The sequence below is a fragment of the Notolabrus celidotus genome, chromosome 6 (genome assembly GCF_009762535.1).
Source record: "Notolabrus celidotus isolate fNotCel1 chromosome 6, fNotCel1.pri, whole genome shotgun sequence".
Lineage (NCBI taxonomy): Eukaryota > Metazoa > Chordata > Actinopteri > Labriformes > Labridae > Notolabrus > Notolabrus celidotus.
The window spans coordinates 37,314,344-37,329,122 of record NC_048277.1 but is presented as its reverse complement, the minus strand read 5'-3'; the positions used below and the strand labels follow the sequence as shown (position 1 = coordinate 37,329,122).

The 14,779-nt window shown below is 45.5% G+C and overlaps 1 protein-coding gene across 1 annotated transcript in view; it reads right to left on the bottom strand.

Annotated features, from left to right (window-relative positions):
• Positions 1 to 1,019: 1,019 nt before the first annotated feature.
• LOC117814073 (metabotropic glutamate receptor 8-like) overlaps positions 1,020 to 14,779 on the bottom strand; it is a 151,650-nt gene continuing 137,890 nt past the window's right edge. Inside the window, exons 10-11 of the mRNA XM_034685185.1 lie at positions 8,021 to 8,267; positions 1,020 to 1,636 (exon numbers count right to left, since the gene is read on the bottom strand). Coding sequence (XP_034541076.1) covers positions 1,587 to 1,636; positions 8,021 to 8,267 — 297 coding nt within the window. The 3' untranslated portion in view covers positions 1,020 to 1,586. The remainder of the gene's footprint in view (positions 1,637 to 8,020; positions 8,268 to 14,779) is intronic.

Here is a 14,779-nt window from a genome sequence, read left to right as displayed (position 1 = left end):
ATTGGGGTCATCTTTTATTTGGGGTCATCTTTTAATTGGGGTCATCTTTTATTTGGGGTGGTCTTTTAATTGGGGTCATCTTTTATTTGGGGTGGTCTCTTATTTGGGGCGGTCTTTTAATTGGGGTGATCTTTTAATTGGGGTCATCTTTTATTTGGGGTCATCTTTTAATTGGGGTCATCTTTTATTTGGGGTCATCTTTTAATTGGGGTCATCTTTTAATTGGGGTCATCTTTTAATTTGGGTCATCTTTTATTTGGGGAGGTCTTTTATTTGGGGTCATCTTTTAATTGGGGTCATCTTTTATTTGGGGTCATCTTTTAATTGGGGTCATCTTTTAATTGGGGTCATCTTTTAATTGGGGTCATCTTTTAATTGGGGTCATCTTTTAATTTGGGTCATCTTTTATTTGGGGAGGTCTTTTATTTGGGGTCATCTTTTAATTGGGGTCATCTTTTATTTGGGGAGGTCTTTTATTTGGGGTCATCTTTTAATTGGGGTCATCTTTTATTTGGGGTCATCTTTTAATTGGGGTCATCTTTTATTTGGGGTGGTCTTTTAATTGGTGTCATCTTTTATTGGGGGTATTCCTTATCTGGGGTATCTTTTTTTTGGGGGGGGGGGGTCATCTCTTATTTGGGGTCATCTTTTATTTGTTTTAAACGACTACTATCCGTCTCACCACTATCATCTCTCTCTTCATCTCCCTCTATCCCTCTCTCTGCCTGTCACTTTAAAGTTACTAACCATAGACCTTTCTGGAGTCCCTGAGCTCCCTTGTCTCGTAGGTTCCTCTGGATCTCTGTTGCTGTGGACGTGCCAGACTCCAGCTGCTACAACTACTACTATCCGTCTCCCCACTATCATCTCTCTCTCTCTCTCTTCATCTCCCTCTATCCCTCTCTCCAACACGGTAGGTCTCAGCAGACGTGTGTCTAACATGAGTCTGGTCCTGCTGATGGTTCCTTGTTCCATGGTCTGTTCTTGGCGGGCCGTGTGAATCACAGACAGACTCAGACTTGTGAAACATTCCTTTATTATAAATAGATCATTTGTATAAAAAAAACGGGCATGCTTCAATTCAACCATGGCATTTAGACGTTTCACAACCAAAAGCTACCGTTCAGTTAGCCGAAAACAGCGACGGACTCATCTCATAATGCAGGTCGACGGACGGACGACATGAGACAAGAATCAGAAACTTCACAACCACAAGTTTTTTTTTTTTTAAACGTACAATTAGAATCACAACAAATATGGTTGGTCCTCACAATTAATTTTTTGTACCCCCCCTCTTGAAGACTTGTTAAACTCTTTTTTCTTTTTTTAAACCATCCCCCCCCGCTCCTTCGTGGCCTCTCGGTTTGTGTCCAGTTGTGATTCTTTGAGGTTTTTGGCGCCGCTCAGGCTCCTTCTTCTTCTTCTTCTTCTGTAAACATAAAAACACCACACCACAGATGTGTTGATTCAGTTTGTTCTGATCCCTCAGATTGTTCAGAGCGGCTCATCTCTGTCGCAGACTCCGACAGAAGTCTCCTGTCTGAATGTCCCAGGATCTCCACGGTTCACAGGAGTCAGGTTTTTTTTCACATTGCGTGGTTGGTGTAGCTGACGTAGGTGGTTTTTGTCGGTGGCACTGAGGAGAGGAGAAAAACAGCAGATTGGTAAAATGGCTACTTACTTTGATTTACTGACAATCCAAATTCCAGAGGCTGTTTCTTATCAAAAATACCAACAAGCATCAAAATACGACACGATAGAAAGTCACATATTTCTCTAAGGAGGATCTAAAAGTGAGAGGAAGGCTTTTAAGTGTGGTTTATACAAGTCATGATCCCCCATTGAAGCGTACAGTGAGAGTGTGGAGGTCAGATGTTTTGGGTAAAGGGTCACCAAAACGTTCCGCCAGAGTTGACAGAACCAGAAACCGGTAGAAGTCAAATGTCCACAAAACCCACCAAAATAATTAACTCCATTACTTCCACTAGATCCTAATCCGGTCCGTCTCCAATCGGCTGCGGTCCGACTCCATGCTCTCTCGTCCATCAACACCCACCGGTTGTGTTTTCAGAACGCAGCACAGAGCAGGACCGCCGGACAGCTGGAGTCATGTGACCGAGGTTTCCCCTCAGTAATCCCTGAATCAAGGATTCTCCTCCTCCTCCTCTCCTCATCCATGTTGTCTTTCTGGTCCTCTGAAAACCTCTGACCTGTTGACTCCAGGCCTGGCTCCGCTCATCATGACTTTGGTTTGTTGTAGTAGTTAAGTGAAATACGATCTGGTGATAACACAGAGTGTTTTATTCTGAAAATTAACCGGATGTTTTCATTTTGTTTTGGTGAAACCTGACTTCCTGTCCCGCTCCATCTGCTCTGTTGAGATTGATGCGTCGTGCTCCGGCATCCGGCAACAAACAGAAGTCTTGTGTATCTGATCCGGAGGACTCCGACCTGCCGGATCAGAGACGCAGCCGGAACGCAACGGAGCGGATCCAGTGGAAGTTAACACATTGATAAGAATAGACACCCATCAGATCTGGTGCTGTGACGGATCAGAGGCGGACCGGACACAGATCTGCAGCTACTCCAAAACCTTTTATACCCTTGAAACAATATGAATGCTGTAATATGCTAGTGTGTTGGATAGGCCTCTGAAATCAAGCAGTCTGATTGGTTTAGAGCTGATGGTTTGATGTTTTCATTTTGTTTTGGTGAAACCTTACTTCCTGTCCTGCTCCATCTGCTCTGTTGAGATTGATGCGTCGTGCTCCAGCATCCGGCAAAGATAGATGTCTTGTGTATCTGATCTAGAGGACTCCAACCTGCCGGATCAGACTGGATCCAGTGGAAGTTAACACATTGAGTAGAATAGAAACCTACCAAATCCAGTGCTGTGATGGATCAGAGACAGACCGGACACAGATCTGATGGAATTTGCCTGTTAGTTCGACGATGCATCCATTACAAATGCAGCTACTCCAAAAACCTTTTATACCCTGAAAGAGTCTTGTGTACCTGATCCGGAGGACTTCGACCTGCCGGATCAGAGACGAGCCGGAATGCAACGGAGCGGATCCAGTGGAAGTTAACACATTGATAAGAATAGAAACCTATCAGATTCGGTGTCGTGACAGATCAGAGACAGAGGCTGTTTCCGAAATCACCTACTATACTAGCAGTACGTACTGATATGTTCAGTATGTAGTAAGTAGTATGTGAACAAGAGCAAAATCTGCAGTAAGCCAAAACTCCCCGGATGTCTACTGATTCTACTGAAGACATAAAGACCTGGATGACCAGAAATTTCTTACTGCTAAACTCAGGAAAAACTGAAGTGATTGTTATCGGCCCCAAACACCTCAGAGAGACTTTTTCTAATAATATAAGTACCTTAGACGGCATTAGTCTGGCATCCAGCACCTCGGCTAGGAATCTAGGAGTCCTATTTGATCAAGATTTATCCTTCAATTCCCAAATTCAGCAAATCTCAAGGTCAGCCTATTTTCACTTGCGCACTATTTCTAAAATTAGACACTTCCTATCTCAGAGCGACGCAGAAAAACTAGTCCATGCATTTGTTACCTCCAGGTTAGATTACTGTAACTCACTCTTATCAGGCTGCCCCAATAAGTCTCTAAAGATTCTTCAGCTAGTTCAAAACGCCGCAGCTCGAGTATTGACTAAAGCTAGGAAGAGGGAGCACATTTCTCCAGTGTTAGCTTCTCTACACTGACTCCACATAAAATGTAGAATAGAATTTAAAATCCTTCTTTTAACCTACAAAGCCCTTAAAAATCAGGCACCCTCGTATCTTAAAGAGCTCATAGTGCCCTATTACCCCTCTAGAACTCTACGCTCCCAACATGCAGGCTTGCTAGTTGTACCTAAAATCTCTAAAAGTAGTATGGGAGGTAGAACCTTCAGTTATCAGGCCCCTCTCCTTTGGAATCATCTACCAGTCAGGGTCCGGGAGGCAGACACCCTCTCCACTTTTAAGAGTAGACTTAAAACTTTCCTTTTTGATAAAGCTTATAGTTAAGCTGGATCAGGCTTGGACCAGCTTTTGTCATGCTGCTATAGGCCTAGACTGCCGGGGGAACTGGCACACTGACACACTGGGATCCTAGCTCACCTTCTTCCCCCCAACCCCTTCATCACTTACTTTAACTCTGCCTGTCCCATTAAAGTTACTAACCATAGACCTTTCTGGAGTCCCTGAGCTCCCTTGTCTCGTAGATTCCTCTGAGCTGCCGTAGACGTCCTCCTGCTGTGGACGATCTGGACTCCAGCGGCAACAGCTTCTACGACTCGTCTCATCACTATCACTTCTCTCTCTTACTCCCCTCTATCTGTCTTTCCAGACCCAACTCAGTCGAGGCATGATGGCTGTCTAACATGAGTCTGGTCCTGCTGGAGGTTTCTGCCTGTTAAAAGGAAGTTTCTCCTCACCACTGTAACTTGCTAAATACTGCGATGTGCAATGCTCATGATGGATTAAGGTGGGGTCAGACTGAGTCTTACCCTGTCTTGAAGTTGGGTCTCTGTTCATAATTTGACATAGTGTGGTCTAGACCTGCTCTGTTTGTAAAAGCGTCTTGAGATAACGTTTGTTGTGATTTGGCTTTTTCTTTTTCCTCATTTTTTGACGGGAGGAAATCCGTTTTTGGGTGCTGTGAAAGTTATCAAATTACATATAAACCACTTCCTAACTTTTTAAATCATAAATGGATGCTAAATAAGCTTTTTATTTATCGGCTTCGCCGTTGTTTACTTCCGCTTTCTGAAACCAGAAATCCAGCGACGTCTGGCTCAGCATGCTGCATGACAGATCGGACAGAACAGTCATACTACATACTAAATTCAAACGCAGTATGTAGTAGGCAATACCTACTGCCTACTACATTAGTAAGTAGTATGTAGCAGGCCGTTTCGGATACAGCCAGACTTTCTCTGTCAGCTTTCACGTCAGCCTTTTCAATGTGACATCATATCTTTACACCTATCTATTACACCTGTCAGAATATGCATTGATTCATGTCTTTGAATCGACCTTGACTTCAGAAGTAAGGGGGTTAAAAATGTAAAGGTTCTCCTGAATAGAGTGCCAGAGGGAAGGTCCAGTAACACTGCAGATCTACCACTGCACTTTTTATCATATTATTTTAGCCCGTACATATTAGTCATGCCTATTTGTTGTTCTTTTGTATTTATAGCTGATGTTATTGTTATTATTTTTATTTTGTATGTCTTATTCTTATGCCTTGTACAAAGAGAGCACAGTTTACCAAAGTCAAATTCCTTGTGTTTTCAAGCATACCTGGCCAATAAAGCTGATTCTGATTCTGATCTACCATCAGGGGGAATATTCATATTAAATGTAAAGGTCTCACAGTTTGACAATCACTGGGATACGTTTGGCTCAATGTGCCTCAGAATCCTGTTCTTAAACCGTCTCCTGCGCTCCGAACACTCTGCAGGATTAGGGGGAGTTGAGAAAGTAAAAGTGATGTGAGAGCTGCTGCTGCTTGTTAGATTAAGCAGATCGGTTCAGTCAGCACATCTCTGATGAGTAAACAATCCGACGTCTCCCACTTTTCTGCTGACGGACGGAGAAGCGGCTTTGAAGTGAAACTCTGCTCGGTAAACACTTTGGCTTCATCAGATCTGGTCTCAGGTGACAGCTGAACGAACTTAAGTCAACTTCCTGTTAAATCCTCGTTACAGCGGGGGGGCTTCACTCCGACTGACTCTGACTTCACCTTCACGAGGAGGACCGAATCCAAACCTCTTCTTCTCACGGTACTTCCTCTGATGGAAGTTATGTTTATAGCAAGCAACTCATCAAGTCAGCACCTGTGTATATGTATCAAAACATGTGGTCGGCTCTAAACCAATCAGAGTGCTTGATTTCAGAGGCCTAAAAATAACACTAACATAGCGTCCATATTGTTTCAAGGGTATAAAAGGTTTTGGGGTAGCTGCAGATCCGTGTCCGGGCCGTCTCCGATCCGTCAAAGCACCGGATCTGATAGGTTTCTATTCAACTCCATGTGTTAACTTCCACTGGATCCGCTCCGTTGTGACTTCTATTTGTTGCCGGATGCCGGAGCACGACGCATCAATCTCAACAGAGCAGATGGAGCGGGACAGGAAGTCAGGTTTCACCAAAACAAAATGAAAACATCCGGTTAATTTTCAGAATAAAACACTCTGTGTTATCACCAGATCGTATTTCACTTAACTACAACAACAAACCAAAGTCATGATGAGCGGAGCCAGGCCTGGAGTCAACAGGTCACGTGACTCCAGCTGTCCAGCGGTCCTGCTCCTTGCTGCGTTCTGAAAACTCCCCCGGTGGGTGTTGACGGCCAAGGACAGGACAGGAATAATGCAACCGATGATTATGCATCCACATGTTGTTCATTTAGGTGTTGCTAAGGTGTTATCTTTTGTTTTTAATCAGGACATGTTTTATCAGAGGGCCTTTTTGTCATCTTAAAGGTGACATATCACGCTTTTTTCATCAACATATACTGGTCTAAGAGGTCCCCAAAACATGTCTTTAAAGTTTATGTTCAAAAAAACACTTTGAAATCAGATTCTGGTCTGCCTGAAAAATCCTCTTCTTCAGTCCTCATCAGAACACTCTGTTTTCTCTCTGACCACGCCCCCTCGGGAAGTGGGTGTGGCCTTGGCTCTCCAGCACGCTGATCTAAAGTTTACATGTTGGCTGAATATACACGGCTGCTCAGAGATCGCATTACTTCAACCCTCTGAATCTGATCCAGAATCTGATCCTGATGGAGAGGCGCCTGCAGCAGGACCTTTCTGAAGGATTGGTCACAGATTTAGTGTTTCTTGTTGTTTTATTTGTCAGTATGTCGACGTGTGTCTTGGTACACAGCTACCAACATGTAGCTATGTGGCTATGCTAACTAGCGCTAGCACTTATCCATGAAAACTAAAAATCATCCACTAGATCTTCAAATCTGCAGACGTGGGGAGTCAAAGCGACCTTTGTGTTTATTAAGACAGCCTACAACTAGCATGCCTCCCTCCTAAGCTCCTTGTTAGCACACATGTGTGCAGGGAATGAAAAACGGAGGAGGGGTTGAGTTGTATTTTATACAGTCTATGGGCTGAACAAGCTCCGAGCTCTGACTTCCTGTTACAGACCGGATGGCGTTGTGACGTATGAAAAACACTGAAAATTGTTGGGGGGCTTTGTAGACAGGGACACATATTTAAGGGAGAGAACCATTAAAAAGTCCATTTGGCATGATATGTCACCTTTAATGATTTATAAGGGACATTTTAGAAATATTGCACTGATAAATTATCATGAATCTGCCAAAATGGCGTCACCGGTGTGGATGTTTTCACTGTTTCAAAGGAGGACAACATGACTGCAGATTGCAAAACAAGCTAAAAGTATTGAGACTTGATGAGGACAAAAAGCCCCAAAGAATCTTTTAAGATATTTGAAAAGTCATCATCAAAACAAAGATGTGTTGAAGGAATACGAAGAAGCGGTAGCCGCAGCTAGCATTAAAAATCTCACTCCTCTCTTTATGAAAATTCAAGTTTGAATCCTCCCTGGTGTGCCTTTATTCCATAGGAGAGCTGAAGAGAGACAGGAAATGTAGGGAGCGTAGAGAGTGGGGGAAGACATGCAGCAAATGGTGGAGGCTGGGAGTCGAACCCACGACTATCGGGACAAGGACGATGACCTCCTTACATGGGGCGCCCCCCTTTAACTTTTTAAAGTTATATTTTGGGGCGTTTTCGCCTTTATTGATAGGACAGCTGAAGAGAGACAGGAAATGTGGGGAGTAGAGAGAGCAGGAAGACGTGCAGGAAATGGTCAAACGGTCGGGAGTTGAACCGGCGACCTCTGCAATGAGGACTACAGCCTCTATACATGGGGCTTCTACACCGCTAGGCCACCAGCGCCCCAGAACTTAATTTTCTCCCTCTTTCAGTCAATTAGGTAATGTTTTTTATCCGTTAGCACACTCACCGTTAGCCTCCACACCCTCGCACAGCTCCGTCTTCACCTCGCCGTTCGGCCGCTCCGCCGCCAGCTGCGACAGCTTGCTGGTCATGGTGGCGGCGGTGACGATGGCCTTGAAGCTGCGTTTCCGTTTGGGGACGTTCTGCTCGGGGTGGAAGATGATGATGTAGACCTTCGGCATGTAGAGCATCCCCAGAGAGACGGAGGCGCTGAGGCTGAGGGAGACGGTCAGCGTGGCCGTCTGGATGTACATCTGAAGGGGGGGAGACAGAGGAGAGGAGAGGAGGGGTTAGAGGACAAAGAGGATGGGATCTAGAGGTAATCCAGTACCTGAACACTTCAACAAGACTAAGGGAATGCAGTGGGGCAAAAAAGTATTTAGTCAGCCACTGATTTTGCAAGTTCTCCCACTTAGGAAGATGAGAGAGGTCTGTCATTTTCATCAGAGGTACACTTCAACTATGAGAGACAACATGAGAAAACAAATCCAGGAAATCCCATTGAAGGATTTTTAAAGAACGTATTGTAAATGATGGTGGAAAATATGTATTTGGTCACCCACAAACAAGCAAGATTTCTGTCTCTCACAGACCTGTAACTTCTTCTTTAAGAAGCTCTTCTGTCCTCCACTGGTTACCTGTATCAATGGCTCCTGTTTGAACTGGTAATCTGTATAAAAGACACCTGTCCACAGCCTCAAACACTCAGACTCCAAACTCAACCATGGCCAAGACCAAAGACCTGTCCAAGGACACCAGGAAGAAAATTGTGGACCTGCACCAGGCTGGGAAGAGTGAATCTACAATAGGCAAGCAGGTTGGTGTGAATAAATCAACTGTGGGAGCAGTTGTAAGAAAATGGAAGACATACAAGACCATTGATAATCTCCCTCAAACGCAAGACCTCATCCCGTGGGGTCAAAATGATCATGAGAACGGTGAGCACAAATCCCAGAACTACACTGAGGGACCTGATGAATGACCTGCAGAGAGCTGGGACCAAAGTAACAAAGGCTACCATCAGTAACACACTACGCCGAGAGGGACTCAAATCCTGCAGCGCCAGGCGTGTCCCCCTGCTTAAGCCAGTACATGTCCAGGCCCGTCTGAAGTTTGCCAGAGAGCATATGGATGATCCAGAAGAGGACTGGGAGAATATCATGTGGTCAGATGAAACCAAAATAGAACTTTCTGGTAAAAACTCAACTTGTGGTGTTTGGAGGAAGAAGAATGCTGAGTTGCATCCCAAGAGCACCATACCTACTGTGATCATGGGGGGGGAAACCTCATACTTTGGGGCTGTTTTTCTGCAAAGGGGACAGGACGACTGATCCGTGTTAAGGGAAGAATGAACGGGGCCATGTATCGTGAGATTTTAAGCCTAAACCTCCTTCCATCAGTGAGAGCATTGAAGATGGAACGTGGCTGGGTCTTCCAGCATGACAATGATCCCAAACACACCGCTCGGGCAACGAAGGAGTGGCTCCGTAAAAAGCATTTCAAGGTCCAGGAGCGGCCTAGCCAGTCTCCAGACCTCAACCCCATAGAACATTTGTGGAGGGAGTTGAAAGCCAGTGTTGCCCAGCGACAGCCCCAAAACATCACTGCTCTAGAGGAGATCTGCATGGAGGAATGGGCCAAAATACCAGCTACAGTGTGTGCAAACCTGGAGAAGACTTACAGGAAACGTTTGACCTCTGTCATTGCCAACAAAGGTTATGTTACAAAGTATTGAGTTAGGGTTAGGGTCAGGGTTAGGATCAGGGTTAGGGTTAGGGTTAGGGTTAGGATCAGGGTTAGGGTTAGGGTTAGGGTTGGGGTTAGGATCAGGGTTAGGTTAGGGTTAGGATCAGGGTTAGGGTTAGGGTTAGGATCAGGGTTAGGGTTAGGGTTAGGGTGAGGATCAGGGTTAGGGTTAGGGTTAGGATCAGGGTTAGGGTTAGGATCAGGGTTAGGGTTAGGATTAGGATCAGGGTTAGGATCAGGGTTAGGGTTAGGATCAGGGTTAGGGTTAGGATTAGGGTTAGGGTTAGGATCAGGGTTAGGGTTAGGGTTAGGATCAGGGTTAGGGTTAGGATCAGGGTTAGGGTTAGGATTAGGGTTAGGGTTAGGGTTAGGATCAGGGTTAGGGTTAGGATTAGGGTTAGGGTTAGGGTTAGGATCAGGGTTAGGGTTAGGATCAGGGTTAGGGTTAGGATAAGGATCAGGGTTAGGATTAGGGTTAGGATTAGGATCAGGGTTAGGATTAGGGTTAGGGTTAGGATTAGGGTTAGGGATAGGATTAGGGTTAGGATCAGGGTTAGGGTTAGGATTAGGGTTAGGGTTAGGGTTAGGGTTAGGGTTAGAACCAGAACCAGAACCAGAACCAAACAGAACCAGAACCAAACTCAAGCAAACAGAACCAGAACCAAACTCAAGCAATATTAAGCCAAAACCTCCTTCCATCAGTGAGAGCATTGAAGATGGAACGTGGCTGGGTCTTCCAGCATGACAATGATCCCAAACACACCGCTCGGGCAACGAAGAAGTGGCTCCCTGAAAAGCATTTCAAGGTCCTGGAGTGGCCTAGCCAGTCTCCAGACCTCAACCCCATAGAACATTTGTGGAGGGAGTTGAAAGCCAGTGTTGCCCAGCGACAGCCCCAAATCATCACTGCTCTAGAGGAGATCTGCATGGAGGAATGGGCCAAAATACAAGCTACAGTGTGCAAACCTGGTGAAGACTTACAGGAAACGTTTGACCTCTGTCATTGCCAACAAAGGTTATGTTACAAAGTATTGACTTGAACTTTTGTTATTGACCAAATACTTATTTTCCACCATAATTTACAAAGAAATTCTTTAAAAATCCTTCAATGTGATTTCCTGGATTTTTTTTTCTCATTTTGTCTCTCATAGTTGAAGTGTACCTCTGATGAAAATTACAGACCTCTCTCATCTTTCTAAGTGGGAGAACTTGCAAAATCAGTGGCTGACTAAATACTTTTTTGCCCCACTGTTCATGTTTACTTGCAGGATCCATGAACAATGCAGTAAAAGTAAATAAAAAGGAGCGTGATGGAGAAGAAGAGAATGTCTTTGGACCGGTTGGAGCAGCGATATTAAACTCAGAGGACTCCCTCCCTCCTCTCTCCGCCTGTGAGCTGTAAATGTTGTCCACGGTGGACAGTTAAACTGCGTGAGCTCCATCATGTGAGCAGCTGGACCGTCGTTAACTGATAATCTGCGTCTTTAAAACACCGCCGCCGCCGACCACGGCAGAGCGGAGAAACACCGGGACGCTCCGACTCTCCTCATCACACTGTGACAGACGACCCTGAACGCATCGTTGGGCTCCACGCTGCGTTTACGAGCCAGCGCGGGACTATTGATTCTCTGTTTGTTGTCTCGGCCTGCTGTGTAACGACGAGGTTTCACTGACAGGAGGAGGAGGAGGCGTTTAAAGACCTCGGTCCCACGCTGAACCTGGACTCTGCGCTGAGTTTAAAGGGACACACGCGGATGTTATATCAGAGAAAACTCAAAGACAAGACCCGTTTTTAGACTCATAAACGCCGTCATGTGGATGCATGGTTATGTTAAACCATTAAACAAACTGATGAGTTTTCACATCAAGCCCTCGTCAAGGAGATTTTATTAACTCGCCTGCCGTGCAGATGCATAAATGTATTCTGATTGAGAGAGAGAGAGAGAGAGAGAGAGAGAGAGAGAGAGAGAGAGAGAGCCTCAGGGATTTCTTGTGATTTTTTGTAACAGGATTTACGTCTGAGAGAGTCCGTGGATCTATACGTGAGGCAGCTTCACCTCGGTGTGTCACATCACAACACGATTCAGGTGTTGTGATGAGATGAGTTCAGGCTGTGTATCCATAAACACACGAGGAGTCGAGGGAATTATAACATGTCTTTTCGGGGTTAGGGTCAGGATTAGGGTTAGGGTTAGGATTAGGTTTAGGTTTAGGATTAGGGTTAGGGTTAGGATTAGGATTAGGGTTGGGGTTGGGGTTGGGGTTGGGATTAGGGTTAGGGTTAGGGTTAGGGTTAGGGTTAGGATTAGGGTTAGGGTTAGGATTAGGGTTAGGATTAGGGTTAGGGTTAGGGTTAGGATTAGGGTTAGGGTTAGGGTAAGGGTTAGGGTTAGGATTAGGGTTAGGATTAGGGTTAGGGTTAGGGTTAGGGTTAGGATTAGGGTTAGGGTTAGGATTAGGGTTAGGATTAGGGTTAGGGTTAGGGTTAGGGTTAGGATTAGGGTTAGGGTTAGGATTAGGGTTAGGGTTAGGATTAGGGTTAGGGTTAGGATTAGGGTTAGGATTAGGGTTAGGGTTAGTGTTAGGATTAGGGTTAGGATCAGGGTTAGGATTAGGGTTAGGGTTAGTGTTAGGATTAGGATTAGGGTTAGGAATACGATTAGGGTTAGGATTAGGGTTTGGATAAGGGTTGGGGGGGTTAGGGTTAGGTTAACAGAACCAGAGCCAAACTCAAGCAAACAGAACCTCAAGCAAACAGTACCAGAACCAAACAGAACCGAACCAGAACCGAACTCAAGCAAACAGAACCAGAACCAAACAGAACCAGAACCAAACAGAACCAAACTCAAGCAAACAGATCCAGAACCAGAACCAAACTCAAGCAAACAGAACCAGAACCAAACTCAAGCAAACAGAACCAGAAACAAACTCAAGCAAACAGAACCAGAACCAAAATCAAGCAAACAGAACCAGAACCAACCAGAACCGAACCAGAACCGAACCAGAACCGAACTCAAGCAAACAGAACCAGAACCAACCAGAACCGAACAAGAACCGAACTCAAGCAAACAGGACCAGAACCAAACTCAATCAAACAGAACCAGAACCAAACTGGATCAAACATTATTAATGTCCTCAGCTTGGATGGTCTGATCTGATTTCTCCTCTCAGTGAGTATTTGCCCGGTCTTCGAGAAGACCCTCTCAGAAGGAACAGATGAAGCCAGGATACACAGCCTCCCTTCCATCACCTGTATCCTATATCCTCACGTGATTGGCCGCCATGCTGACCTGCTTCACCAGCTGATCTAAACTGACGCCACGAAAACCGTGATGAGACGGATTGAAAACATGTTTGCATCTTGTTTCTGACTGATGTGCTGACAGATTGTGTTTGCTCTTTATGGGTTTTTAATGACTCCGTGCTGCACGTCATCAGATCTTCATTTAGTCTCTGCACTTTCTGGAGCGTGTGTTCGGAGCGGGGGAACCGTTTCCTGAATCATCCCAGACTTTAGAGGACGAGTGTCAGAAGGAAAGAAGGAATATTTGCATGTATGTTTATGTTTTTAACGTCAGACTGAGCTGGGTTATTGGCTGGATCTCACCCGCCCACTCACAGCATGCAGAGCTCAACCAGGCGGCGAGATCCTCTGCTTCCTGTCCCTGCACCTGTACCCACTCTACTGCACACAACCCCGCCTATCACCACCGCCGCTCAGAGACCGCCCGCCTCGCCTTCAAGGCCCCGGTTAATGGTCCTCAGACTGAAGTGTCACGCTAACAGCGGGGAATCCTCGACGGGGCTCCGCTCAGCCTCCAAGACCGAGAGAGGAAGAGGAGGATGGAGAGGGAAGAGAAGGAAGGAAGGGAGGGAACATGGCGACAGATGGTGAGTTTTCCCCCAAGAGCCCGAAACAACGCTGGCTGTGATTCCAGCGACGCATCAAGGAGTCATTATGAAAATGTATGACAGACAGCGGAGCATAAACTCATTTGTGTGCCTGAGAGAAAACAAAAAAGCTTGGAGGTGATTTATGTGACCGCTCCAACACAAGCTGTTATTACCAAAGCAGCGACACAAACAGCATGAAGGTCAGGAGTCTGCTTTCTGTTTCTGGAGAGAGTGAGAGAGAAAGGTGAGAAAGTGCTGGAAGGCTAACCAACAGACAACCTCTCTCTCAGTCTTATAAAACCACGTTTGTTTGTCCTGGTACTGGATCTGAGTCATTCTGTTTCCTCCACACCTGGAGCCACTAAATCAAGACGTTTAGATTTAATTTATTCCCTTTATTTAAGATAAATGAGGAAGAATGAGCTCAGAGTTTAGCAAGTGTAAACCAAGCAGCAACCAAATAAAGCCGATGCAGAAGTGCTGAAACTGCAGTTCCTCAAGCGTCCACTTGAGGCTGGCTCTGAAAGCAGGGAAACCACATACACACCCATTGAAAGAAGACGATCTTTACAGCAGAAATAAACATGTTTACAGCCTGGTTCAAAAAAACGATTTTAGCCTTAAAGCTAGGGTTGGTAGTCTCGGAAAACTAGCATGAATTTGAATGTAGCATTTCCTCAGGACTCCGTCTAACCCCTCCCCTCCTCCCTCAGAGCTCCTCCAAAACGACGCCCCCCCCCCCCGCTCACATGCACGAGCGCCGCTGACTTGCGACCATATGATGGTGACTGATTCAAAACCGGTCCTCACCAAAACATTCTCATAGTGAAAGTTAAAAACACAAACAAACATGGCTGCTGTTAGCACTCACAACTGTCATGCTAGCATTATCCAGTTGTCCTGGTGACACGATATCAGGAGAAAAGTTATAACACATGTATAACACTGTAACAGCTCTACTGTTTGTTAAATGTGTTCAGTGTAGATGTTCTTAATTCCTACAGTGTTGACAGTCAGTGAAGGCATCAGGAGAGGTGTAGAGTGTGTGAGCGGGAGAGAGGAGAGACAAGAGGAGAAGTGATTGTTGCTTTGTTGGTTGTCGTGGTAACGGCTGACAGTGACCGGT